This window comes from Festucalex cinctus, chromosome 19, assembly GCF_051991245.1.
Source record: "Festucalex cinctus isolate MCC-2025b chromosome 19, RoL_Fcin_1.0, whole genome shotgun sequence".
Classification (NCBI taxonomy): Eukaryota; Metazoa; Chordata; class Actinopteri; order Syngnathiformes; family Syngnathidae; genus Festucalex; species Festucalex cinctus.
This window is the reverse complement of record NC_135429.1, coordinates 6,421,729-6,447,753: the sequence shown is the minus strand read 5'-3', so window position 1 is coordinate 6,447,753 and position 26,025 is coordinate 6,421,729. Positions and strand designations below refer to the sequence as shown.

The window sequence follows — 26,025 nt, the reverse complement described above, 5'->3', positions numbered from 1 at the left end:
TTCTGTCATCGTGCCAGAGCGGCCGCCTCACAAGCAACACTGTCACCGCTGCTCACTCATGCGTGCGCAAAACACACAAACACACAGTATACAACTCGTGGTCGCTGTGAGTAAAATATACCGTGAGCAGACAATACAAACGTTTATACACAACTTGGAGTGTGTCATCTGAACTGCTGCACTCAACTCATGGGGTAATTTGAAGTTCATAGGCTGTCTACGGCACAATGAGATTATTATTATTATTATTATTATTATTATTAAAAATACATCAACACACTGGCAGACTTTAATCCCAGTTGTTGGAGTTGTTCTCAACTGCTTTAAAGTATGCATGTTTGTTCGTCTTACAAAGTGGCCTCAAAGCAATAAGTGCTTTAGTATGAAATCCTACAATATCTGAAACAACTGAGCATAACGTCATAAAGCACCTACTCGTATGCAAAAGAGAATTGCTAAGTATTTAAAAAAAAAAAAAAAACATGGCGAGGGATATTTAGTTGAAAAACTTTTTTTTTTCACTCACAAAGGTGAAAAGAAAAACACTACTCAAGGGTTTGAGGATCGAACTCACGCACTTCAGGTCAGGAGACAACTACTTGGCACCTGATCCACAGTGTTCCTGCTGTGTTGCAGTATATTAGTGGTCTCTTCAAAAGACCAAATTGAGGTACAAGGATTCCACACCACCAGTGATATACAGCAACGTATAGGAACAGAATGGCTCAGGTGGTAGAATAGTTGCGGTTTTGATCCTTTATCCCTTGATTCACAGTTTTTGTTCTTAACTCATTCACTCCCGGGCCATTTTCACAGAAGCAATCCCGTTCGCTCCCGGCTGTTTTACTGGATTTTGACTGATTTTGCAAGGCCTACAGAATATTCTATTCTATTGCTATAAAAGCATGGGACCTCTCAAAAGAAAGATTAAAGTCTCTTCTTTCATCAGGGAAAAAAAAGTATGTTTCTATCTGTTTCCGTTTTTCAGCAATTAGCATTAGAAGAGAGCTAAGTTTCATCAATTTTCACAAATCTATTTAAAATTCTAACTAATTGAGCTTTTTTTCTACATGGCCCTGGCTGATCTCCTTTGCTCTGCTGCCACCTGCTGGCCATTTGTGTAATAGCTACCATTTCTGCAACCGTCCTTTGCAGTTGAGAGGCTGCATCAAAGCCTTCTGTATGCTCTAGCATAAAAAACAAACAAACAAAAAAACATATAAATACGTCTTTGGGACACTTTGTGATCAAATGTCCTTAACGTGCATTTGTAACAATATTTTTTCACTTTTCATTGAAAAATTAGTGTAAAATGTAGTGCTGTCAAAGTTAAATCGTGAACTAATTAATTAATCACAAAAAATGATCGCATTTATCATGTATTAACGCAGATTAATCGCAGATGATCCTTTAGCTTGACAGCAGATGGCTATGTTAAAGTTAGCACAGGTTGTGTTTGAACAATAAACATAACATGCATTAAAATGAAGCATTTAACAAATGTTTGCATGTGACATTCAGAATATTTGTTCATGTCAAACTATTGGGGTCCTTTTTCCCCACATAAAATTATGCAAGTAATTAACTGATTAGAAAAAGAGGAGGATGAGCATGGGCAGTGGATCAAAAACATTTTGATGACATCCTCTTAACATTAAATGCCCCCCAAAAAATAATACATAAGAGGTGCATTTTAAATTTGGCGGGCAAAACATGTTGATAAAAAGCATTTTTACGTCGATTAATCGTGATTAATCAAAATTCTAAGATGTGATTAATCTGACTAAAAAATGTAATCGTTTGACAGCTCTAGTAAAATGTCAAGATCTAAAAAAATAAAATAAAAAAAAAGCTTCTTTTTTTTAAAGCATTTGGTAACATTATATCACTACGTTTGAAAATAAAGTAAAAATTGTTTATTCATAATTTGTAATGTTTAAATATGTCTGCAGTGCTTGATTTCTGTTCAGCCTTTTTTTTCCCCCCCATAATGCCATGGGGTATGCGCATGTGCAAGTCAATACCCCGTGGCATTATGGGTAGAATTAAGTTTTTAGCAATTAGCGTTCAAAAAGTTTGAACGCGTTTGTAAATTTGTTGGAACGAGTTTGCAAGTCAAAAATGTTGACTCCACATTGGCAGTGGCACTGTCATTATTACTGTACTGCGATAGTCTGCATTCCTCGTGATATTCCGCAGACTTCCACATGTGCGGATAATAAAATAACTCCAACATGTTGATTGCAAAAAAAAAAAAAGAATAAAATATCGAGCGCGTTTGTGTCCAGTGTGAGCGTCGTTCGCCTCCCAGCAGACTGAGGCCGGGGGCCTTTTGAACATGAAGCAGTGACTAACGTAATGGCTGTGACACAGAGACGAGCCAAAGCACTCCATGTATCACCTCGGGGTGTCTTCAACCTCACATCTTCTCACGGCGCGGACAGTTAAGAGGCGTTGTCCAAGATGCTCGGCTGTCACTGCACCTCGGGGTGTCCAGTCGCAACAAGAAGGCGGTTATATATATTTTCTCCGGGATTATTAATCTTTCCTGGAGCCCTTTGCCTTGATGTCTTCTCTCTCGGAGCTACACGGATGGGGGAAAATGTGCTGGCCGCCAGCCACAGCGGCGTCTTTTTGGTTGTGGTTCAGCGCGTTGCTCAAGGGTCACCTGGGCGGTAGTCGGGAAACAGACTTGCATCGCTGCAACTGCCAGTTGCAGTTTGTATTTATTTGCTAAGACCCTCTGGTTCCACAACAAAAGCCCTTATAGATGATTTAACAATTACCTTAATGTTTCAATTACCTGCTTCGTGACTCTCGTTAGAATTAAGTGAGAATAAATCATGTTTGTATAGATAAGTGAAGTCAAGAGGTGAAATAAACCTTGTTTTTTTTTTCCAACATTGTTGATTGTGGTTATTCCAAGACTATCGGAAAATCCTAATTATGACCGGTTCTGTCACTGCAAAACACGTCTGCTTGATATGAGATAAAATACACTTGTTCTTAGTGTAACTTTATTAGAAACAAGTGAAAGAATCTGCCAGCGCAATAAGATAATTTTACTTACTTAGATGTCTTGAAATAAGAAAAATGTGTAACTCTACATTAATCTTAAAATGAGCTTAAAACACTTATTCTAAGCAACGAATCAAGAAAATTAAATCTTAAAATAAGCTGTATGCATTTATTCTAACAAAACAAGCAATTAAATCTTAAAATAAGCCATAAACTCTTGAACATTTTTTATTGCATTTGGTTTGACTCAGCCTGGGATCGAACCCACAACCTCCGTGTCTGAGGGTAGACACTCTACCACTAGACCACGGAGCTGTTACCCTGCTCACTGGAAAGACGGCAAATGAGCTATGTAAGTATGACCAGGAACAATAAAATGCAACAGGATGTTGTAGGGTTGTTTTAGCTTATTGTGCATAAAAAATTAACCAATTTTACGATTTACAAATTAAGTGAGAAATGAGACAAATAATCTTAAAACAAGATTAATAATCTTGGAAATTCTGCTCTTGCAAAGTATATAATTCTCAAAACAAGACAAATTAGACTATGGCTTGATATAAGCATTTAAGTCTAGGTTAGATAGCTGTTTTTTTTTGTTTTGTTTTGTTTTTTAGTGAACATAGACTCTTAGAGCATTTTAGTTTATTATGCGTGAAAATTAACTAATTTTTAGGATTTACAAACTAAGAAAGAAATAAAAGACAATCTTAAAACAAGATTAACTCATTCACTCCCAGCCATTTTCACAGAAGCAATCCCGTTCGCTCCTGGCTGTTTTACTGGATTTTGACTGATTTTGCAAGGCCCACAGAATATTGTGTTCAATTGCTATAAAAGCATAGAACCTATCAAAAGATAGATTAAAGTCTCTTCTTTCATCAGGAAAAAAAGTATACTTCTATCTTTTTCCATTTTGCATCAATTAGCATTAGAAGAGAGCTAAGTTTCATCAGTTTTCACAAATCTATTTGAAATTCTAAGTAATTTAGCTTTTTTTCTAGGTGGCCCTGGTTGATCTCCTTTGTTCTGCTGCCACCTGCTGGCCGTTTGTGTAATAACTACCATTTCTGCAACCATTCTTTGCAGCTGAGAGGCTGCATCAAAGCCTTGTGTATGCTCTAGCATAAAAAAACAAACAAAAAAACGTATAAATACATCTTTGGGACACTTGCATTTAAAAAAATAATAATATTTACACGTTATTTGGAGCAAATGAGTTAACCACGCTCCTAGTGCCACCCACCACCCACACACTACCCCCAACCCCCCGGGTCCCAATATTAAGAGCCTACGATCCGTCTTACATGCCAATAGAATATACAGTAGTCTGCTCGCGAGGTCGGAGTCACAAGATGGCCGCCCTGTGACCTCAATTGCCTGCATGAATAGCCAGCCAGTCATATATTTGTCTTGACAGTGTGGACAACGGAGTATCTCCAAGATGGCTGCTTCAGAGGACTGGAAGCGTCACTTAATTGCCTTCGGTGCAGGTTGGCGTGGGTTCACTTCTCTGCTTGGGAGACCATGTGTGTGGCTTACAAGATGCAAGCTTGTGTGAGTGATGATATAAATAAAAATAAATAAAAATGGCTGCTGTTGACGCGTCGAGAAAGCAAATGTTCTGTGTTATGATGGAAGTGTGATGGAACCCAAAAGCAGAGAGAGAAAAAAAAAAATCAAGTTTCACTCTTTATTTGGACTTGACTGTCAAGATGTCACCATTTTTCACTCTACCACGGAGCTGTTAGCCTGTTCACTGGAAAGAGGGAAAATGAGCTTAGTATTACCAGGAAATTGTTTACAATAAAATGCAACAATATGTTGTAGGGTTGTTTTAGTTTATTGTGCATAAAAAAATTAACCAATTTAAAGATTTACAAACTAAGTGAGAAATGAGACAATCTTCAAACAAGATTAATCAATTTGGAAATTCTGCTCTTGTAAAGCATATAATTCTAAAAAAAAATCCAAAAATAAAACTCAACCACCCAAAACAGAAACATGACAATCTGTATGTTGTTGGCTTAATTTTGAGGACAAAATATACATTTAAATAACACAATAGAAGGTATAAAGTTAAAATGGAAACAAAATTCAAAATAATAATAATAATATTAATAATAATAATTATAATAATAAATGCAAAATTAAATAGAAAAGAAAAGGGAAAAGTGAAATGAATTTTCCTTTAATGTTTTATATTGTACTGAATGTGAATGTAATTTTGTCAATAATGGTTTATTTATTTATTTATTTATTTATTTATCTATTTATTTATTTTATCTATTTTTATATTGATTTATTTTTGTGCGGTGTTCTCAACTATGTGTGTGACAGTCAAAATGGATTGGATGAACAATTTCCACGGTAAAACAAAGCAGTCATCGTGACAGGCCACCCGGTGGCGCTAGTGTGCAACAAGCAGTATTTGGTTGGTTTTGATTGGTGGACGTCAAGGAGCGAGACGTGTGCCCTATCAAGTACAGAACACACGCAAGTTCGGTTCAACAACAGGCGGAATTTATTTCCTGAAACGTCTTATCCACCGGCCACAGGGCGGCGCTAGTGATCAACAAGCAGAAGAATTTGGTTGGCTTTTATGGGTGGCCTTTCACCCTTGGCAGAGCGGAAACAGGTGAGCCCAATCACGTGCTGATTGCAGAACACATGTAGGCAAGATGGCGCCCGAGCACGTGTCCTTTTCTCAGGTAAGGTAAGTGAGCACACGTTTGACGTTTGTTCGCGTTTCTCACAAGGACATTTTGCTTTTTGCACACGTGTGGGACAAAACCGTGTTTGAGGTTTGAGCACACGCACGCATGCACACACGCGTTTCACTTCCGTTTGTTTTATTTAGGACATTGTCCCTTTTGGTCGTTTTTTCAATATTTGAAACGGTTTTGGTTTGTTTTTAAAGCTGACCAGCTCTTTTGTGTTGTTTTAAATTGTTGTAAATGACACACACCTGATGGCATTCTTGAGAATTGAACTGTTTTTTTTTTGTTGTTGTTGTTTAATTGTTCAACTAATTGTTTTTTGTTCTGCTTTATCTGGAATGTTATGCAACTTTTTTTTTTCCTTCTCTGGATTTTTGTAATTTTTTTGTGTGGTTCCAAAATGTGTATTTTGTTTTCCCAGTAAATGGGTATTGCAATGTGTTTTTTTTTGTGTTTTTTTTCCCCCTCCATCTTATTGTTGCTGTGGAAGGTTTTTCACTGTGAAATATATTTGTTTTTCTGCTTTGCAAACTTGTGAAAATGATTTTTGTCAGATGCATTTATTTAATTTTTTTATTTCTTGTGGGGGACTCTTTTGAAGTTGAATATTTCCCCACTCGGTGTGGGACAGATGTCACGATGAATTGACTGAAGGTGACATGTGCAAATTTACCAGCATACAATTAACGCTGCGTGCGTATTTTGCAGGCTGGAAGAGGTGTGAAATGCGACGAGGAAAAGGAACAAATCCGAATCAAGCTGCACACGAGTTGACATGTCAGGAGGGGGTCGTGTGTTGAGCCCTGGGGTGCGCCTTGGTTGACTTTGGTTATGGGTGACAAATGTGAGCAAAGTTGCGTTGAAATGAGGGCAGGTGTCGAAATGGTTTGGAAAGCTGATTGATGGTTGGGGTTTGTTCTTGCTTGAGGTGGTTTGTAGTTTTTGTGGCTTGTCTGGATCCAGAGCAGCTTTTTCTTGTGAGGTTGGTAATTGAAAGGCGGACTGGTGCAGTTTTCTCCCCCCTCCCCTTCTGTTTTTCAGATTTCTGGAGGCACCAGATTTGGTGAGGAACTGGACCAGGTTAATGAGTATTTATTTATTTTTTTCTCTCTTGCTTTTTCTTTCTCTCTCCCCTCTCTCCCTCCCCATAGCCAGGTAAGCAAGTACGCAAACACCAACACATTAAACAAGTGTAAGATGAACTATGATCCTAAAAACTGACACTGTTGTGCTTGTTTGTTTTCCCTCAGTTCCCTGTGGTGACTTGCAGGTTGTTGTGGGACGGTCCGAGAGGCACCAGGAACAACTGGACGAGGGTCATCTTGGCACAACTCCAATTTTTGTGGTATCATCGGAGGGCTCAGTAAGATGGGCCGAGGAAAAGAGCAACTCCACATGTCACATCAAGAATCACAATTAGGCTCACCTGCGTATAATCTGTCTGCAGAGAGTGTAAATGATGGACAGCAGCTTTTGAACTCTTCAGGTGGAGTATTTGACTTGAATATTGGACAGAGCCTTTTTTGGTTTGCGCTCGTATTAAAATATCCGTTTGTGACGTCTTGCCTGTCTGTGTTGCAGCACAAAATGAAGATGGTTTTTGTTTTGCACGGTGGATGAGACACGAGGTCAGGTCAACACAAACATGTACAGGAAAATTATAATACATGAAATTTATTTCAATAATTTGTTTTAAAAAGTTCATCTTATTATTATTCAGAATACATAAAGTGAAATATTTCAAGCCTTCATTTGTTTCCGTTTAGATGATTATGTCAGAAATACAAAATCCAGTGTTTGACAAAATGAGAATTTCATGTGACCAACAAAAAAATTACCTGGTAGACAACCTTGACTGTTGACTTGATAGTCCACTCGTTAGGAAACTCCTGCAGATCTTTAAATCTTCGTTGCTTGACATCCTCTCCATCGCCGTCACTTGTGCACCTTTTCCAGCCAAGTTTTCTCCTTCCTCTGTTCATGTCCTTGTGATGCGGCACTTTTTGAGCATCCAGCTGCTTTTGCAATTATTTTCTCTCCTGTTGATGGTTTTCTGCACAACTGTCAAGTCATCAGTCTTGCACATGATTCTGAAGCCAACTAACCCAGACTGAGACCATTTCAAGGCCTCTGAACTTGAACTTTGTCATGATGTTCGAATTTTGGCAAAAATTGAATTTTTTTTTTTCTGCCGTAATCAAAATTGTAACAGGCTTGAAATACTTCTTTGTCACTTGTAATGCAAAACTTTGACTTTTTAAAACGTTAATGAAATTGAAATGAAATAATTGAATATTTCTTGCATCCATACATTGAAAAAAAAAATAAAAATCATCAGGCTGTGAATGGTCATAACGTGTTATTGTGCAATCTCTTCCCTGTGTTGTCTTCCTGCATGTTGTGGTCCGTTTGGAGGCACCTGCAGGAGCCAGCGGACGAAGGTAATGATCCACGCACACACACTGAAGTGAGCAGCACACAATTAATTGTACATGAACTAACTGTCCATGTGCATTGATTGACAGGAGCAGGAGTGGAGGGAAAAGTGCTTCTCCCAGGAGTCGACCTGCAGGGCTTCAACTCGTTGAATGGAGTCTTATGTTGTAGTGAACATTGTATAACACCACATTGTGTTGAATGTTCCCCACTCAGCATCTGTTGCATCCTGGAAGGGGATTGGTCCCTCCATCTCGGCTTTCTTCGCCAAGTGGACTTTGGAGGGTTTTTCTTGCCCGGACCGCTTGGGTGCTTGAGGTGAGGGGATGTCGCCCGACAACCTTTTGGGAATTTTGGAAGCGACAGCTTATGCAAATGCATTCGTTTCTTGCAGGCTGCAGAAGGAGCCTTAATCCGTCGCGTCCAACCACAGCAGTGTAATAAATGCACAAAATAGACCATTTTCTTGTTTTTGAAACTAATTGTACTGTACCCCATCTGTTCTGGTGGGTTCTGTTGCAAGGTGGCGTTGGAGTGGGACGGGAGAGAGGCACAAAGATCCACCAGATGAGGGTGATAAAACCGACAGACACCGAAATGAAAAATGCAGCACTCTGGTTTTTGTTTTTGTCATTGCAGTGTGAAGAAGCCACCTGGGATGGGAGACGCCAAGTAGAGCCAGAGCAAGTTCAACACCAAATGCACCAATGAATGGAAAGACTGGAAACGGGTAACAAATGCAAAATTTAATACGCAAGTGGCATAAATTACATATTTTCTTTTTGATGCAGGTGTGAGGTGGATGTGGCTGGGGTGAAGAAAAGGAGCAGTTCCACAAATGAAGAATCAAGCAGCACACAAATAAGTATCATCTGTCCGAGGGGTGCCTGGAAATGGTGAACTGGAGGGGGCAGAGTAGTGAGCCTTGTGGTTTGCCTTGTTTTTTTTTTGTTTTTTTTGTTTTGTTTTTTTGTGTGTGTGAGTGTTCATGTTAAAATGCTTGTCTTGCATGTCTGTGTTGCAGCACAAAATGAAGATGGTTTTTGTTTGGTGCGGTGGATGAGGCACGAGGTCAGGTCAACACAAACATGTACCAGATAATTATTACACAAGGATTGGCATTTATTTCAATAATTTGTTTTAAAAAGTTCATCTTTTTATTATTCAGATTACATAAAGTAAAATATTTCAAGCCTTTGTTTCCGTTTGGATGATTATGTCAGAAATACAAAATGAGAATTTCATGTGACCAACAAAAAATTACCTGGTAGACAACCTTGACTGTTGACTTGATAGTCCACTCGTTAGGAAACTCCTGCAGATCTTTAAATCTTCGTTACTTGACATCCTCTCCATCGCCGTCACTTGTGCACCTTTTCCAGCCACGTTTTCCTGTTCACTGTTCATCTGCTTTTGATGCGGCACTTTTTGAGCATCCAGCTGCTTTTGCAATTATTTTCTCTCCTGTTGATGGTTTTCTGCACAACTGTCAAGTCATCAGTCTCGCACATGATTCTGAAGCCAACTAACCCAGACTGAGACCATTTCAAGGCCTCTGAACTTGAACTTGGTCATGATGTTCGAATTTTGGCAAAGACTAGATTTTTTTTTTTTTTCTGCCATAATCATCAAAATTGTAACAGGCTTGAAATACTTCACTTTGATTGTTAGTTGTAATGCAAAACTTTGACTTTTTAAAACATTGAAATAATTGAATATTTATTGCATCCATACATTGAAAAAAAATAAAAATCTTTCATCAGGCTGTGAATGGTCATAATGTGTGATTGTGCAATCTCTTCCCTGTGTTGTTTTCCTGCATGTTGTGGTCCGTTTGGAGGCACCTGCAGGAGCCAGCGGACGAAGGTAATGATCCACGCACACACACTGAAGTGAGCAGCACACAATTAATTGTACATGAACTAACTGTCAGTGCATTGATTGACAGGAGCAGGAGTGGAGGGAAAAGTGCTTCTCCCAGGAGTCGACCTGCAGGGCTTCAACTCGTTGAATGGAGTCTCATGTTGTAGTGAACATTGTATAACACCACATTGTGTTGAATGTTCCCCACTCAGCATCTGTTGCATCCTGGAAGGGGATTGGTCCCTCCATCTCGGCTTTCTTCGCCAAGTGGACTTTGGAGGGTTTTTCTTGCCCGGACCGCTTGGGTGCTTGAGGTGAGGGGATGTCGCCCGACAACCTTTTGGGAATTTTGGAAGCGACAGCTTATGCAAATGCGTTTGTTTCTTGCAGGCTGCAGAAGGAGCCGGAATCCGTCGCGTCCAACCACAGCAGTGTAATAAATGCACAAAATAGACGATTTTCTTGTTTTTGAAACTAATTGTACTGTACCCCATCTGTTCTGGTGGGTTCTGTTGCAAGGTGGCGTTGGAGTGGGACGGGAGAGAGGCACAAAGATCCACCAGATGAGGGTGATAAAACCGACAGACACCGAAATGAAAAATGCAGCACTCAGGTTTTTGTTTTTGTCATTGCAGTGTGAAGAAGCCACCTGGGATGGGAGACGCCAAGTAGAGCCAGAGAAAGTTCAACACCAAATGCACCAATGAATGAAGATTGGAAACGGGTAACAAATGCAAAATTTAATACGCAAGTGGCATAAATTACATATTTTCTTTTTGATGCAGGTGTGAGGTGGATGTGGCTGGGGTGAAGAAAAGGAGCAGTTCCACAAATGAAGAATCAAGCGGCACACAAATAAGTATCATCTGTCCGAGGGGTGCCTGGAAATGGTGAACTGGAGGGGGCAGAGTAGTGAGCCTTGTGGTGAATGTTCCCCACTCAGCATCTGTTGCATCCTGGAAGGGGATTGGTTCCTCCATCTCGGCTTTCTTCGCCAAGTGGACTTTGGAGGGTTTTTCTTGCCCGGACCGCTTGGGTGCTTGAGGTGAGGGTATGTCGCCCGACAACCTTGTGGGAATTTTGGAAATGTTGGCTTTTGCAAATACGTTCGTTTCTTGCAGGCTGGAGATGGAACCGGAATCCATTGCGTCCAACCACAGCAGTGTAATAAATGCACAAAATAGACCATTTTCTTGTTTTTGAAACTAATTGTACTGTACCCCATCTGTTCTGGTGGGTTCTGTTGCAAGGTGGCGTTGGAGTGGGACGGGAGAGAAGCACAAAGATCCACCAGATGAGGGTGATAAAACCGACAGACACCGAAATGAAAAATGCAGCACTCTGGTTTTTGTTTTTGTCATTGCAGTGTGAAGAAGCCACTTGGGATGGGAGACGCCAAGTAGAGCCAGAGCAAGTTCAACACCAAATGCACCAATGAATAGAGACTAGAAACGGGTAACAAATGCATAATTTAATACGCAAGTGGCATAAATTACATATTTTCTTTTTGATGCAGGTGTGAGGTGGATGTGGCTGGGGTGACGAAAAGGAGCAGTTCCACAAATGAAGAATCAAGCGGCACACAAATAAGTATCATCTGTCCGAGGGGTGCCTGGAAATGGTGAACTGGAGGGGGCAGAGTCGAGAGCTTTGTGGTTTGCCTTGTTGAGTGTTGTTGTTGTTTGAAAGGTCTAATTGTAATAAGGGCAGGCATGGACAGTTTTTGCCTTGCTTGAGTTGTCGTTGTCGTTGTCGTTGTCGTTGTCGTTGTTGTTTGAAAGGTCTAATTGTAATAAGGGCAGGCATGGACAGTTTTTGCCTTGCGTGAGTTGTTGTTGTTGTTGTTGTTGTTGTTTGAAAGGTCTTTTTTTTTTTTTTTTTTTTGTGTGCGTGCGTGCGTTTGCGTGTGTGCGTTTGCGTGCGTTTGCGTGCGTGCGTGTGCGTGCGTGCAAATACGTATAAATTTATACTCATTCATTCACCTAAAACCTTATAAATATCCCATTACCCTTCGCCTTAACCAGGTACTTCAGAATCTTGCCAGAGTCGTGAGATTTAAATGGTCAGGAGACCAGAGAAAAGGTCAGAAAAAAAAAAGAAATAAAGAGAAAAGAAAGGTAAATCAAAGTGACATCCAGCACCGACCAAACACTTCCTGCCTTCCCCATGATTACAAAATCAAAGTCTTACGCCAACCCCGGAAGCCTCTAAATTCCAGCAAATTTAGCGAGATCTCAAGAGCCCAGAGGAAAAACTAAAGAGAGGAAGGAGGGAAGGATCGATAAGGCAGAGTGAGATCAATAGAAGCCAGTACATCCAATCCATCAAAGTGAAGTCCAGCACCAACAAGACCCCTCCTGCGTGGTTACAAAACCGGAGTCTTATGCCAACCCCAGAAACCTCATACTTCTAATAAATTAAGATCTCAAGTGACCAGAGGAAAAACTAAAGAGAGGAAGGAGGGAAGGATAGATAAAGCAAAGTGAGAACCACAGACACCAGCACCAACTGATTCAAGGGGCTGTGGGAGGGAGAGGGTACTTCTGTTGAGTTTCAGTCGATGCTGGTGCGACGGATCTGGCATGCATAAGGACCACCACCAAAGAAAGAAGCCGTCAACCGCGGTCCAGCAAAGCGAGCACCCCCCCCCCCCCCCCCCCCCCCCCCGCCCCCCCGGAATCCCCAGGCCGCGGCAGCACCAAGGCCACCCCCAAGCCACCCGAGCGGACACCGGTCGGCGAGCCGACCCAGACACCCGGAACACCCCCGCCCCAGCCCCGGCCCACACCCCCGAGCCCAAGGCCGCAGAACGAGGCCCAGCGGGCCCCCACAGCGCCCCACCGGTCCCCAGCCCCCATCCCCCCACGACCCCCCCGCACCCCACCCAAACCCGCCATCCACCACGACCCAGGCCCCACCACCCCCGACCCCCAAACCCCCGAACACACCCGACCCCCAGCACCCAACCCCCCCACCCACCCATACCTCCACCCCCCCCCCCCCCCCTCTAATTATAATGAGGGCAGGCATGGACAGGTTTTTTTTTGTTTTTTTTAAGCTGGTGGTTGGACATGTATCTGTGGACTTGAGTACTCTTTGGGAAGGAATGTTGGAAATGGTCAGTTTTTTGGCTTGTCTGGATCCAGACCGTCTTTTTGTTTGAGGTTGTCAATTTGGAAGCGGGTGTGTCCAGTGTAGGCATGGTTTGAAGGAAGGCTCCAGATGATGGATTGATCGACACAAATGAAACGTTTTTCTGTGTTTCAAGGTTGTTGAGGCGCCGGTTCAAACGGTTGGAACCAAGAGGAACTAGACAACACGAAGAGTACATCGACAAATCAAGTGACCTGCACACAACTCAGTTTTTTTTTTTCTTTTTTCAGTTGTGTATGGTGGAAATTGAGCCAGGTCAAAGATGGGTTAAAAAAAAAAAGTCAGGTAAAGTCGACACATGGCAATGAAATGCACAAGTGTCGGTCTGTCATGCTGATTTTTGTTTTTGCCTGAACAGCAGAGTTGTCCGACTCGCCGGCTGATGACTCGTCCAGCGCTCGCGTCAGCGCAGTCTCGCGCCGTCCTCGACATTTGCCGGAGTGACACACACAAATGTTGGTCTTCCAACGGGCGGCGGTCACCAGCATGGAGCCGGTGCAGGCGGAGTAAGATCTATGCCCAGCCAGTCATTTTTCTCATATGTATCATATTGTTCCATTATTTTCCCTTTCTTCTCTTTTGGTTATTTGCAGGTTGTTAATTGGTGGGAGTGGAGTGGGATGGCCCAAGAGGATATAAATAAATATGTAAAGAGGAAACAAAAAAACAAATGGATAAGTATTTCTCACAGGACAGCAACGATTTGTTTCTTCACGGTCTGCCTCACTGGGTGTGCACTGACCAACACTGACTGCATGATGGGGATTTTGTTCTGAGCTGTGTCAAGGCAACGTTTAAAATTATTCTGAAATATTGTGTATTTTTATTCTCTGGACTTTTTTTACGTTTTTTTTTTTTGTTTGTTTTTGTTTTTGTTCTCTGGACTGACTTGTAAAGATGTTTTTCAGTTTTGTATCTTCCAAATGTGCCTTTGTACTTGAATTAAAACTGAACTGATGTTTGACTGTTTCACTTGAAATATATTGTGTGTTCTGTGCAAAAACATTGAAAAACACAAGGGTTATGTATACTTTTGCAAGGCACTGTACACGTATGTTTTCCAAGAGTGACACAAATGAAACATTTGTCTGTTTTCAAGGTTGTGGAGGCGCCTGTTCAAACGATTGGAACCAAGAGGAACTCGACAACGCGAAGGAGTACATAGACAAATCAAGTGACCTGCACACAACTCATAGTTTTGTTTTCTTTTTGCAGTTTTGCGTGGTGGGAAATGAGCCAAGTCAAAGAAGGGTTAAAAAAAAAAAGTCAGGTAAAGTAAACACATGGCAATGAAATGCGCAAGTGTCGGTCTGTCATGCTGATTTAGTTTTTGCCTGAACAGCAGAGTTGTCCGACTCGCCGGCTGATGACTCGTCCAGCGCTCGCGTCAGTGCAGTCTCGCGCCGTCCTCAACATTCGCCGGAGTGACACACACAAATGTTGGTCTTCCAACGGGCGGAGGTCACCAGCATGGAGCCCGATGTGCAGGTGGAGTAAGATCTATGCCCATATATGATATCATCCTGTCATTTTTCCTCATATGTATCATATTGTTCTGTTCTTTTTTTTTTTTTTTTTTTCCTTTCTTCCCTTCCTTTTTGGTTATTTGCAGGCTGTTAATTGGCGGGATTGGAGTGGGATGGCCCAAGAGGCGCAAAGACCACCAGATGAGTAATAATCACACAATCAAGTGATGATCCAGTGTTTTGCACAGGGCGGAGGGGCTGGAGGGCACAACTGGCGAAGGATATACACACGCACACGCGTCAAAGAAATTTGGTAGTAACTATTTTATTTTTTGTGCGTGTTCTTTTGCAGGGTGGAGGAGGAGGAGGAGACGTTTGTTTGTTTGGGACAGGAGGCACCTTGCAGAACCAGAACAGCCTCGTAAGTCCAAATGTGCAAGTCAAAATCCAAGTGACAATCCCAAAAGTCAAAATGCATTCATGTGCTTGTTGATCAGGAAATCATGAAAGAGGAGCCGTATCAAAGGAAAGACTGGACAAAGGTAACAAAACGCATGGCAAATGCATCAAGTGGCACGCAACTCTAATTTGTAACTAATAATGCAAACAACTCCAATTTTGATTGCCGTAGGACTCCGCGATTGCTGAGAGGAGGAAGAGGAACGAGTCCACCTGTCAAATGAAGACTTTAAGATGAACAGCTTCTTGGCAATTGAGGCAAGTGTCAAATAAGTACATCGTTACGTGGTTGATGTTAATACGCCTTTTTTGTTTTTGTTTTGTAGTAGCATTCCGAACCAAAGGTGCAGATGCTACGGCTCTTTGCGAGGAAAGCACAAACTACACAGGGAGAGTATGTCTTTGTTGACTTTGTCACTGTCCTGTGAAAAACATTTCCATTTTATTTTTTTGGGATGCCTGCATTCACTTTCATCCCATAAACATAGGTTTAAAAAACAAAAAAAAAACAAATGGATAAGTATATTTCACAGGACAGCAACGCCTTGTTTCTTCACTCTGTCTGACTCACTGGGTGTGCACTGACCAACACTGACTGCATGATGGGGATTTTGTTCTGAGTTGTGTCAAGGCAACATTTGAATAATTTATTTAAATAATAATTTATTCTGAAATATTGTTTGACGTGTATTTTTGTTTTTCTCTCTGCACAATTGTGTATTTTTTATTTTTTTGTTTATTCTCTGGACTGACTTGTAAAGATTTGTTTTTCAGTTTTGTATCTTCCAGATGTGACTTGAATTAAAATTGTGAACTGATGTTTGACTGATGTAAACGCCTTACTATACATGGTCGTTAAAAAAAAAACGCCTTACTATACATGGTCGTTAAAAAAAAAAAAAAAACGCCTTACTATACATGGTCGTTAAAAAAAAAAAAAAACACCCTTACTATACATGGTCGTTAAAAAAAACAAAAACACCCTTACCATACATGGTCGTTAAAAAAAACAAAAAAACACCCTTACTATACATGGTCGTTAAAAAAAAACAAAAAAACGCTGTACTATACATGGTACTTAAAAAAACAGAAAAACGCCTTACTATACATGGTTGTTTTGTTAATCAAATAAAAAAACGCCTTACTAAACATGGTTGTTTTTTTAATCAAATAAAAAACGCCTTACTAAACATGGTCGTTTTTTTAATCAAAAAACGCCTTACTATACATGGTCGTTTTTTTAGGGGCAAAAAAAAAACGGCTTACTATACATGGTCGTTTTTTTAGGGGCAAAAAAAAACGGCTTACTATATATACATGGTCGTTTTTTTAGGGGCAAAAAAAACACCTTACTATACATGGTCGTTTTTTTAGGGGCAAAAAAAAGCGCCTTACTAAACATGGTCGTTTTTTTAATAAAAAAAAACGCCTTACTAAACATGGTCGTTTTTTTAATCAAAAAACGCCTTACTATACATGGTCGTTTTTTTAGGGGCAAAAAAAAACGCCTTACTATACATGGTCGTTTTTTTAATCAAAAAACGCCTTACTATACATGGTCGTTTTTTTAGGGGCAAAAAAAAGCGCCTTACTAAACATGGTCGTTTTTTTAATCAAATAAAAAACGACTTACTATACATGGTAATTTTTTTAATCAAATAAAACTCCTTACGATACATGGTCGTTTTTTTTAATCAAATAAAAAACGCCTTGGTCGTTTTTTTAGGGGCAAAAAAAAGCCTTACTATACATGGTCGTTTTTTTAGTGGCAAAAAAACCAAAAACGCCTTACTATACATGGTCGTTTTTTTAACAAAATAAAAAACGCCTTACCATACATGGTCGTTTTTTTAACAAAAAAAACGCCTTACTATACATGGTCGTTTTTTTAACAAAATAAAAAACGCCTTACTATACATGGTCCTTTTTTTAGGAGCAAAAAAAACGCCTTACTATACATGGTCCTTTTTTTAATCAAATAAAAAACGCCTTACTATACATGGTTGTTTTTTTTAATCAAATAAAACAACGCCTTACTAAACATGGTCGTTTTTTTAGGGGCAAAAAAAACGCCTTACTATACATGGTCGTTTTTTTAACAAAAAAAACGCCTTACTATACATGGTCGTTTTTTTAACAAAATAAAAAACGCCTTACTATACATGGTCCTATACATGGTCGTTTTTTTAGGGGCAAAAAAAAGCCTTACTATACATGGTCGTTTTTTTAGGGGCAAAAAAAAGCCTTACTATACATGGTTGTTTTTTTAATCAAATAAAAAAAGCCTTACTATACATGGTCGTTTTTTTAATCAAATAAAAAAAGCCTTACTATACATGGTCGTTTTTTTAATCAAATAACAAACGCCTTACTATACATGGTCGTTTTTTTAATCAAATAAAAAACGCCTTACTATACATGGTCATTTTTTTTAATCAAATAAAACAACGCCTTACTATACATGGTTATTTTTTAAGGGGCAAAAAAAACGCCTTACTATACATGGTCGTTTTTTTAGGGGCAAAAAAAAACGGCTTACTATATATACATGGTCGTTTTTTTAGGGGCAAAAAAAAACACCTTACTATACATGGTCGTTTTTTTAGGGGCAAAAAAAAGCGCCTTACTAAACATGGTCGTTTTTTTTAATAAAAAAAAACGCCTTACTATACATGGTCGTTTTTTTAGGGGCAAAAAAAAGCGCCTTACTAAACATGGTCGTTTTTTTAATCAAATAAAAAACGACTTACTATACATGGTAATTTTTTTAATCAAATAAAACTCCTTACGATACATGGTCGTTTTTTTTAATCAAATAAAAAACGCCTTGGTCGTTTTTTTAGGGGCAAAAAAAAGCCTTACTATACATGGTCGTTTTTTTAGGGGCAAAAAAAAGCCTTACTATACATGGTCGTTTTTTTAGTGGCAAAAAAACCAAAAACGCCTTACTATACATGGTCGTTTTTTTAACAAAATAAAAAACGCCTTACCATACATGGTCGTTTTTTTAACAAAATAAAAAACGCCTTACTATACATGGTCCTTTTTTTTAGGAGCAAAAAAAACGCCTTACTATACATGGTCGTTTTTTTAATCAAATAAAAAACGCCTTACTATACATGGTTGTTTTTTTTAATCAAATAAAACAACGCCTTACTAAACATGGTCGTTTTTTTAGGGGCAAAAAAAACGCCTTACTATACATGGTCGTTTTTTTAACAAAAAAAACGCCTTACTATACATGGTCGTTTTTTTAACCAAATAAAAAACGCCTTACTATACATGGTCCTATACATGGTCGTTTTTTTAGGGGCAAAAAAAACGCCTTACTATACATGGTCGTTTTTTTTAATCAAATAAAAAACGCCTTACTATACATGGTCGTTTTTTTAGGGGCAAAAAATAAATAAACGCCTTACTTTACATGGTCGTTTTTTTAATCAAATAAAAAACGCCTTACTATACATGGTCGTTTTTTAAGGGGCAAAAAAAAAAAACGCCTTACTATACATGGTCAATTTTTAATCAAATAAAAAAAGCCTTACTATACATGGTCGTTTTTTAAGGGGCAAAAAAAAGCCTTACTATACATGGTCGTTTTTATAGGGGCAAAAAAAAGCCTTACGAAACATGGTCGTTTTTTTAATCAAATAAAAAACGCCTTACTATACATGGTTATTTTTTAAGGGGCAAAAAAAACGCCTTACTATACATGGTCGTTTTTTTAGGGGCAAAAAAAAGCCTTACTATACATGGTCGTTTTTTTAATCAAATAAAAAACGCCTTACTATACATGGTTGTTTTTTTAGGGGCAAAAAAAACGCCTTACTATACATGGTCGTTTTTTTAATCAAATAAAAAACGCCTTACTATACATGGTCGTTTTTTTAGGGGCAAAAAATAAATAAACGCCTTACTTTACATGGTCGTTTTTTTAATCAAATAAAAAACGCCTTACTATACATGGTCGTTTTTTAAGGGGCAAAAAAAAAAAACGCCTTACTATACATGGTCAATTTTTAATCAAATAAAAAACGGCTTACTATACATGGTCGTTTTTTAAGGGGCAAAAAAAAGCCTTACTATACATGGTCGTTTTTTTAATCAAATAAAAAACGCCTTACTATACATGGTTGTTTTTTTTAGGGGCAAAAAAAACGCCTTACTATACATGGTCGTTTTTTAAGGGGCAAAAAAAAGCCTTACTATACATGGTCGTTTTTTTAATCAAATAAAAAACGCCTTACTATACATGGTTGTTTTTTTTAGGGGCAAAAAAAACGGCTTACTAAACATGGTCGTTTTTTTTAACAAAATAAAAAATGCCTTACTATACATGGTCGTTTTTTTAATCAAATAAAAAACGCCTTACTATACATGATGTTTTTTTTTAATCAAATAAAAAATGCCTTACTATACATGGTCGTTTTTTTAGGGGCAAAAAAAACCCGCCTTACTATACATGGTCGTTTTTTTAACAAAATAAAAAACGCCTTACTATACATGGTCCTATACATGGTCCTTTTTTTAGGGGCAAAAAAAAACGCCTTACTATACATGGTCGTTTTTTTTAATCAAATAAAAAACACCTTACTAAACATGGTCCTTTTTTTAGGGGCAAAAAAAAAACGCCTTACTATACATGGTCGTTTTTTTAGGGGCAAAAAAAAGCCTTACTATACATGGTCGTTTTTTTAGGGGCAAAAAAAAGCCTTACGAAACATGGTCGTTTTTTAAATCAAATAAAAAACGCCTTACTATACATGGTTATTTTTTAAGGGGCAAAAAAAACGCCTTACTATACATGGTCGTTTTTTTAGGGGCAAAAAAAAGCCTTACGAAACATGGTCGTTTTTTTAATCAAATAAAAAACGCCTTACTATACATGGTTATTTTTTAAGGGGCAAAAAAAACGCCTTACTATAAATGGTCGTTTTTTTAATCAAATAAAAAACGCCTTACTTTACATGGTCGTTTTTTTAATCAAATAAAAAACGCCTTACTATACATGGTCGTTTTTTAAGGGGCAAAAAAAAAAAAAAAAACGCCTTACTATACATGGTCAATTTTTAATCAAATAAAAAACGCCTTACTATACATGGTCGTTTTTTTAATCAAATAAAAAACGCCTTACTATACATGGTCGTTTTTTTTTTTAACAAAATAAAAAACGCCTTACTATACATGGTCGTTTTTTTAGGGGCAAAAAAAAGCCTTACTATACATGGTCGTTTTTTTAGGGGCAAAAAAAAGCCTTACTAAACATGGTCTTTTTTTTTTTAACAAAATAAAAAATGCCTTACTATACATGGTCGTTTTTTTAATCAAATAAAAAACGCCTTACTATACATGGTCGTTTTTTTAATCAAATAAAAAAAGCCTTACTATACATGGTCGTTTTTTTAATCAAATAAAAAACGCCTTACTATACATGGTCGTTTTTTTAATCAAATAAAAAACGCCTTACTATACATGGTCGTTTTTTTAGGGGCAAAAAAAAGCCTTACTATACATGGTCGTTTTTTTAGGGGCAAAAAAAAGCCTTACGAAACATGGTCGTTTTTTTAATCAAATAAAAAACGCCTTACTATACATGGTTATTTTTTAAGGGGCAAAAAAAATGCCTTACTATACATGGTCGTTTTTTTAGGGGCAAAAAAAAGCCTTACTATAGTAAGGCTTTTTTTTGGTCGTTTTTTTAATCAAATAAAAAACGCCTTACTATACATGGTTGTTTTTTTAGGGGCAAAAAAAACGCCTTACTATACATGGTCGTTTTTTTAATCAAATAAAAAACGCCTTACTATACATGGTCGTTTTTTTAGGGGCAAAAAATAAATAAACGCCTTACTTTACATGGTCGTTTTTTTAATCAAATAAAAAACGCCTTACTATACATGGTCGTTTTTTAAGGGGCAAAAAAAAAAAACGCCTTACTATACATGGTCAATTTTTAATCAAATAAAAAACGCCTTACTATACATGGTCGTTTTTTAAGGGGCAAAAAAAAGCCTTACTATACATGGTCGTTTTTTTAATCAAATAAAAAACGCCTTACTATACATGGTTGTTTTTTTTAGGGGCAAAAAAAACGCCTTACTATACATGGTCGTTTTTTAAGGGGCAAAAAAAAGCCTTACTATACATGGTCGTTTTTTTAATCAAATAAAAAACGCCTTACTTTACATGGTTGTTTTTTTTAGGGGCAAAAAAAACGGCTTACTAAACATGGTCGTTTTTTTTAACAAAATAAAAAATGCCTTACTATACATGGTCGTTTTTTTAATCAAATAAAAAACGCCTTACTATACATGATGTTTTTTTTAATCAAATAAAAAATGCCTTACTATACATGGTCGTTTTTTTAGGGGCAAAAAAAACCCGCCTTACTATACATGGTCGTTTTTTTAACAAAATAAAAAACGCCTTACTATACATGGTCCTATACATGGTCGTTTTTTTAGGGGCAAAAAAAACCCGCCTTACTATACATGGTCGTTTTTTTAACAAAATAAAAAACGCCTTACTATACATGGTCCTATACATGGTCCTTTTTTTAGGGGCAAAAAAAACGCCTTACTATACATGGTCGTTTTTTTTAATCAAATAAAAAACACCTTACTAAACATGGTCCTTTTTTTAGGGGCAAAAAAAAAACGCCTTACTATACATGGTCGTTTTTTTAGGGGCAAAAAAAAGCCTTACTATACATGGTCGTTTTTTTAGGGGCAAAAAAAAGCCTTACTATACATGGTCGTTTTTTTAATCAAATAAAAAACGCCTTACTATACATGGTCGTTTTTTAATCAAATAAAAAACGCCTTACTATACATGGTCGTTTTTTTAATCAAATAAAAAACGCCTTACTATACATGGTCGTTTTTTTAATCAAATAAAAAACGCCTTACTATACATGGTCGTTTTTTTAGGGGCAAAAAAAAGCCTTACTATACATGGTCGTTTTTTTAGGGGCAAAAAAAAGCCTTACTATACATGGTCGTTTTTTTAATCAAATAAAAAACGCCTTACTATACATGGTTGTTTTTTTAGGGGCAAAAAAAACGCCTTACTATACATGGTCGTTTTTTTAATCAAATAAAAAACGCCTTACTATACATGGTCGTTTTTTTAATCAAATAAAAAACGCCTTACTATACATGGTCGTTTTTTTAGGGGCAAAAAAAAGCCTTACTATACATGGTCGTTTTTTTAGGGGCAAAAAAAAGCCTTACGAAACATGGTCGTTTTTTAAATCAAATAAAAAACGCCTTACTATACATGGTTATTTTTTAAGGGGCAAAAAAAACGCCTTACTATACATGGTCGTTTTTTTAGGGGCAAAAAATAAATAAACGCCTTACTTTACATGGTCGTTTTTTTAATCAAATAAAAAACGCCTTACTATACATGGTCGTTTTTTTAGGGGCAAAAAAAAGCGCCTTACTAAACATGGTCGTTTTTTTAATCAAATAAAAAACGACTTACTATACATGGTAATTTTTTTAATCAAATAAAACTCCTTACGATACATGGTCGTTTTTTTTAATCAAATAAAAAACGCCTTGGTCGTTTTTTTAGGGGCAAAAAAAAGCCTTACTATACATGGTCGTTTTTTTAGTGGCAAAAAAACCAAAAACGCCTTACTATACATGGTCGTTTTTTTAACAAAATAAAAAACGCCTTACCATACATGGTCGTTTTTTTAACAAAAAAAACGCCTTACTATACATGGTCGTTTTTTTAACAAAATAAAAAACGCCTTTCTATACATGGTCCTTTTTTTAGGAGCAAAAAAAACGCCTTACTATACATGGTCCTTTTTTTAATCAAATAAAAAACGCCTTACTATACATGGTCGTTTTTTTAATCAAATAAAAAACGCCTTACTATACATGGTCGTTTTTTTAGGGGCAAAAAAAAGCCTTACTATACATGGTCGTTTTTTTAGGGGCAAAAAAACGCCTTACTATACATGGTCGTTTTTTTTACAAAATAAAAAACGCCTTACTATACATGGTCGTTTTTTTAATCAAATAAAAAACGCCTTACTATACATGGTCGTTTTTTTAATCGAATAAAAAACGCCTTACTATACATGGTTGTTTTTTTAGGGGCAAAAAAAACGCCTTACTATACATGGTCGTTTTTTTAGGGGCAAAAAAAAGCCTTACTATACATGGTCGTTTTTTTAGGGGCAAAAAAAAGCCTTACTATACATGGTCGTTTTTTTAATCAAATAAAAAACGCCTTACTATACATGGTCGTTTTTTTAATCAAATAAAAAAAGCCTTACTATACATGGTCGTTTTTTTAATCAAATAAAAAACGCCTTACTATACATGGTCGTTTTTTTAATCAAATAAAAAACGCCTTACTATACATGGTCGTTTTTTTAGGGGCAAAAAAAAGCCTTACTATACATGGTCGTTTTTTAAGGGGCAAAAAAAAGCCTTACTATACATGGTCGTTTTTTTAATCAAATAAAAAACGCCTTACTATACATGGTCGTTTTTTTAACAAAATAAAAAACGCCTTACTATACATGGTCCTATACATGGTCCTTTTTTTAGGGGCAAAAAAAACGCCTTACTATACATGGTCGTTTTTTTTAATCAAATAAAAAACACCTTACTAAACATGGTCCTTTTTTTTAGGGGCAAAAAAAAAACGCCTTACTATACATGGTCGTTTTTTTAGGGGCAAAAAAAAGCCTTACTATACATGGTCGTTTTTTTAGGGGCAAAAAAAAGCCTTACTATACATGGTCGTTTTTTTAATCAAATAAAAAACGCCTTACTATACATGGTCGTTTTTTAATCAAATAAAAAACGCCTTACTATACATGGTCGTTTTTTTAATCAAATAAAAAACGCCTTACTATACATGGTCGTTTTTTTAATCAAATAAAAAACGCCTTACTATACATGGTCGTTTTTTTAGGGGCAAAAAAAAGCCTTACTATACATGGTCGTTTTTTTAGGGGCAAAAAAAAGCCTTACGAAACATGGTCGTTTTTTTAGGGGCAAAAAAAAAAACGCCTTACAATACATGGTCTTTTTTTTTTTAACAAAATAAAAAACGCCTTACTATACATGGTCGTTTTTTTAATCAAATAAAAAACGCCTTACTATACATGGTCGTTTTTTTAGGGGCAAAAAAAAGCCTTACTATACATGGTCGTTTTTTTAGGGGCAAAAAAAAGCCTTACTATACATGGTCGTTTTTTTAATCAAATAAAAAACGCCTTACTATACATGGTCGTTTTTTTAATCGAATAAAAAACGCCTTACTATACATGGTTGTTTTTTTAGGGGCAAAAAAAACGCCTTACTATACATGGTCGTTTTTTTAGGGGCAAAAAAAAGCCTTACTATACATGGTCGTTTTTTTAGGGGCAAAAAAAAGCCTTACTATACATGGTCGTTTTTTTAATCAAATAAAAAACGCCTTACTATACATGGTCGTTTTTTTAATCAAATAAAAAAAGCCTTACTATACATGGTCGTTTTTTTAATCAAATAAAAAACGCCTTACTATACATGGTCGTTTTTTTAATCAAATAAAAAACGCCTTACTATACATGGTCGTTTTTTTAGGGGCAAAAAAAAGCCTTACTATACATGGTCGTTTTTTTTTTTAACAAAATAAAAAACGCCTTACTATACATGGTCGTTTTTTTAGGGGCAAAAAAAAGCCTTACTATACATGGTCGTTTTTTTAGGGGCAAAAAAAAAAACGCCTTACAATACATGGTCTTTTTTTTTTTAACAAAATAAAAAACGCCTTACTATACATGGTCGTTTTTTTAATCAAATAAAAAACGCCTTACTATACATGGTCGTTTTTTTAGGGGCAAAAAAAAGCCTTACTATACATGGTCGTTTTTTTAGGGGCAAAAAAAAGCCTTACTATACATGGTCGTTTTTTTAATCAAATAAAAAACGCCTTACTATACATGGTCGTTTTTTTAATCGAATAAAAAACGCCTTACTATACATGGTTGTTTTTTTAGGGGCAAAAAAAAACGCCTTACTATACATGGTCGTTTTTTTAGGGGCAAAAAAAAGCCTTACTATACATGGTCGTTTTTTTAGGGGCAAAAAAAAGCCTTACTATACATGGTCGTTTTTTTAATCAAATAAACGCCTTACTATACATGGTTGTTTTTTTTAGGGGCAAAAAAAACGCCTTACTATACATGGTCGTTTTTTTAATCAAATAAAAAACGCCTTACTATACATGGTCGTTTTTTTAATCAAATAAAAAACGCCTTACTTTACATGGTCGTTTTTTTAATCAAATAAAAAATGCCTTACTATACATGGTCGTTTTTTTAGGGGCAAAAAAAAGCCTTACTATACATGGTCGTTTTTTTAGGGGCAAAAAAAAGCCTTACTATACATGGTCGTTTTTTTAGGGGCAAAAAAAAGCCTTACTATACATGGTCGTTTTTTTAATCAAATAAAAAAAGCCTTACTATACATGGTCGTTTTTTTAATCAAATAAAAAAAGCCTTACTATACATGGTCGTTTTTTTAATCAAATAAAAAACGCCTTACTATACATGGTCGTTTTTTTAATCAAATAAAAAACGCCTTACTATACATGGTCGTTTTTTTAGGGGCAAAAAAAAGCCTTACTATACATGGTCGTTTTTATAGGGGCAAAAAAAAGCCTTACGAAACATGGTCGTTTTTTTAATCAAATAAAAAACGCCTTACTATACATGGTTATTTTTTAAGGGGCAAAAAAAACGCCTTACTATACATGGTCGTTTTTTTAGGGGCAAAAAAAAGCCTTACTATACATGGTCGTTTTTTTAATCAAATAAAAAACGCCTTACTATACATGGTTGTTTTTTTAGGGGCAAAAAAAACGCCTTACTATACATGGTCGTTTTTTTAATCAAA

The 26,025-nt window shown here is 37.1% G+C and overlaps 2 protein-coding genes across 21 annotated transcripts; both read left to right on the top strand.

The window, feature by feature from the left end:
• Positions 1 to 6,406: 6,406 nt before the first annotated feature.
• Positions 6,407 to 12,636, top strand: LOC144007995 (uncharacterized). 18 transcript variants are annotated; one of them, XR_013280515.1, is made up of 14 exons: positions 6,407 to 7,224; positions 7,320 to 7,366; positions 8,164 to 8,179; positions 8,264 to 8,492; positions 8,569 to 8,904; positions 8,966 to 9,092; positions 9,199 to 10,040; positions 10,123 to 10,351; positions 10,428 to 10,470; positions 10,557 to 10,606; positions 10,673 to 10,761; positions 10,823 to 11,082; positions 11,159 to 11,492; positions 11,554 to 12,636. XR_013280515.1 is itself a non-coding variant. In XM_077508019.1 (11 exons), the coding sequence occupies exons 6-10, from the start codon at positions 9,995 to 9,997 to the stop codon at positions 11,473 to 11,475; spliced, it is 438 nt and encodes a 145-aa protein (XP_077364145.1). In that variant the 5' UTR covers positions 6,407 to 7,224; positions 7,320 to 8,179; positions 8,264 to 8,492; positions 8,569 to 8,904; positions 8,966 to 9,092; positions 9,199 to 9,994; the 3' UTR covers positions 11,476 to 11,492; positions 11,554 to 12,636. The 18 variants fall into 18 exon arrangements, 4 of the variants coding, with proteins under 4 accessions (XP_077364145.1, XP_077364144.1, XP_077364143.1 ...); XR_013280511.1 differs by having other exon boundaries at positions 7,320 to 8,179; positions 10,428 to 10,468; positions 10,557 to 10,761; ... (1 more) ...; positions 11,288 to 11,337; positions 11,404 to 11,492; XR_013280504.1 differs by having other exon boundaries at positions 6,407 to 6,582; positions 6,780 to 7,224; positions 7,320 to 8,179; positions 10,428 to 10,468; positions 10,557 to 10,761.
• A 413-nt stretch (positions 12,637 to 13,049) lies between these two features.
• LOC144007547 (uncharacterized) lies at positions 13,050 to 15,933 on the top strand. 3 transcript variants are annotated; one of them, XM_077507284.1, is made up of 9 exons: positions 13,050 to 13,475; positions 13,552 to 13,696; positions 13,784 to 14,460; positions 14,533 to 14,678; positions 14,803 to 14,857; positions 15,009 to 15,077; positions 15,154 to 15,198; positions 15,288 to 15,373; positions 15,442 to 15,933. In XM_077507284.1, exons 3-8 carry the CDS (start codon positions 14,422 to 14,424, stop codon positions 15,351 to 15,353), a joined length of 420 nt encoding a protein of 139 aa, XP_077363410.1. In that variant the 5' UTR covers positions 13,050 to 13,475; positions 13,552 to 13,696; positions 13,784 to 14,421; the 3' UTR covers positions 15,354 to 15,373; positions 15,442 to 15,933. The 3 variants fall into 3 exon arrangements, with proteins under 3 accessions (XP_077363410.1, XP_077363411.1, XP_077363409.1); XM_077507285.1 differs by having other exon boundaries at positions 13,549 to 13,696; positions 15,445 to 15,933; XM_077507283.1 differs by having other exon boundaries at positions 13,549 to 13,696.
• Positions 15,934 to 26,025: the final 10,092 nt, after the last annotated feature.

What these genes read in the sequence shown, in the direction of transcription:
- LOC144007995 (XM_077508017.1), top strand. Translation starts at nt 9,995, where the DNA reads ATGTTGTGGTCCGTTTGGAGGCACCTGCAGGAGCCAGCGGACGAAG. An exon ending in GGACCGCTTGGGTGCTTGAG is followed by an intron (nt 10,352 to 10,427) that starts GTGAGGGGATGT and finishes TGTTTCTTGCAG; the next exon opens with GCTGCAGAAGGAGCCGGAAT. An exon ending in CGTCGCGTCCAACCACAGCA is followed by an intron (nt 10,469 to 11,287) that starts GTGTAATAAATG and finishes TTCTGTTGCAAG; the next exon opens with GTGGCGTTGGAGTGGGACGG.
- LOC144007547 (XM_077507284.1), top strand. Translation starts at nt 14,422, where the DNA reads ATGAGCCAAGTCAAAGAAGGGTTAAAAAAAAAAAGTCAG. An exon ending in GCATGGAGCCCGATGTGCAG is followed by an intron (nt 14,679 to 14,802) that starts GTGGAGTAAGAT and finishes GGTTATTTGCAG; the next exon opens with GCTGTTAATTGGCGGGATTG. An exon ending in AGAGGCGCAAAGACCACCAG is followed by an intron (nt 14,858 to 15,008) that starts ATGAGTAATAAT and finishes GTTCTTTTGCAG; the next exon opens with GGTGGAGGAGGAGGAGGAGA.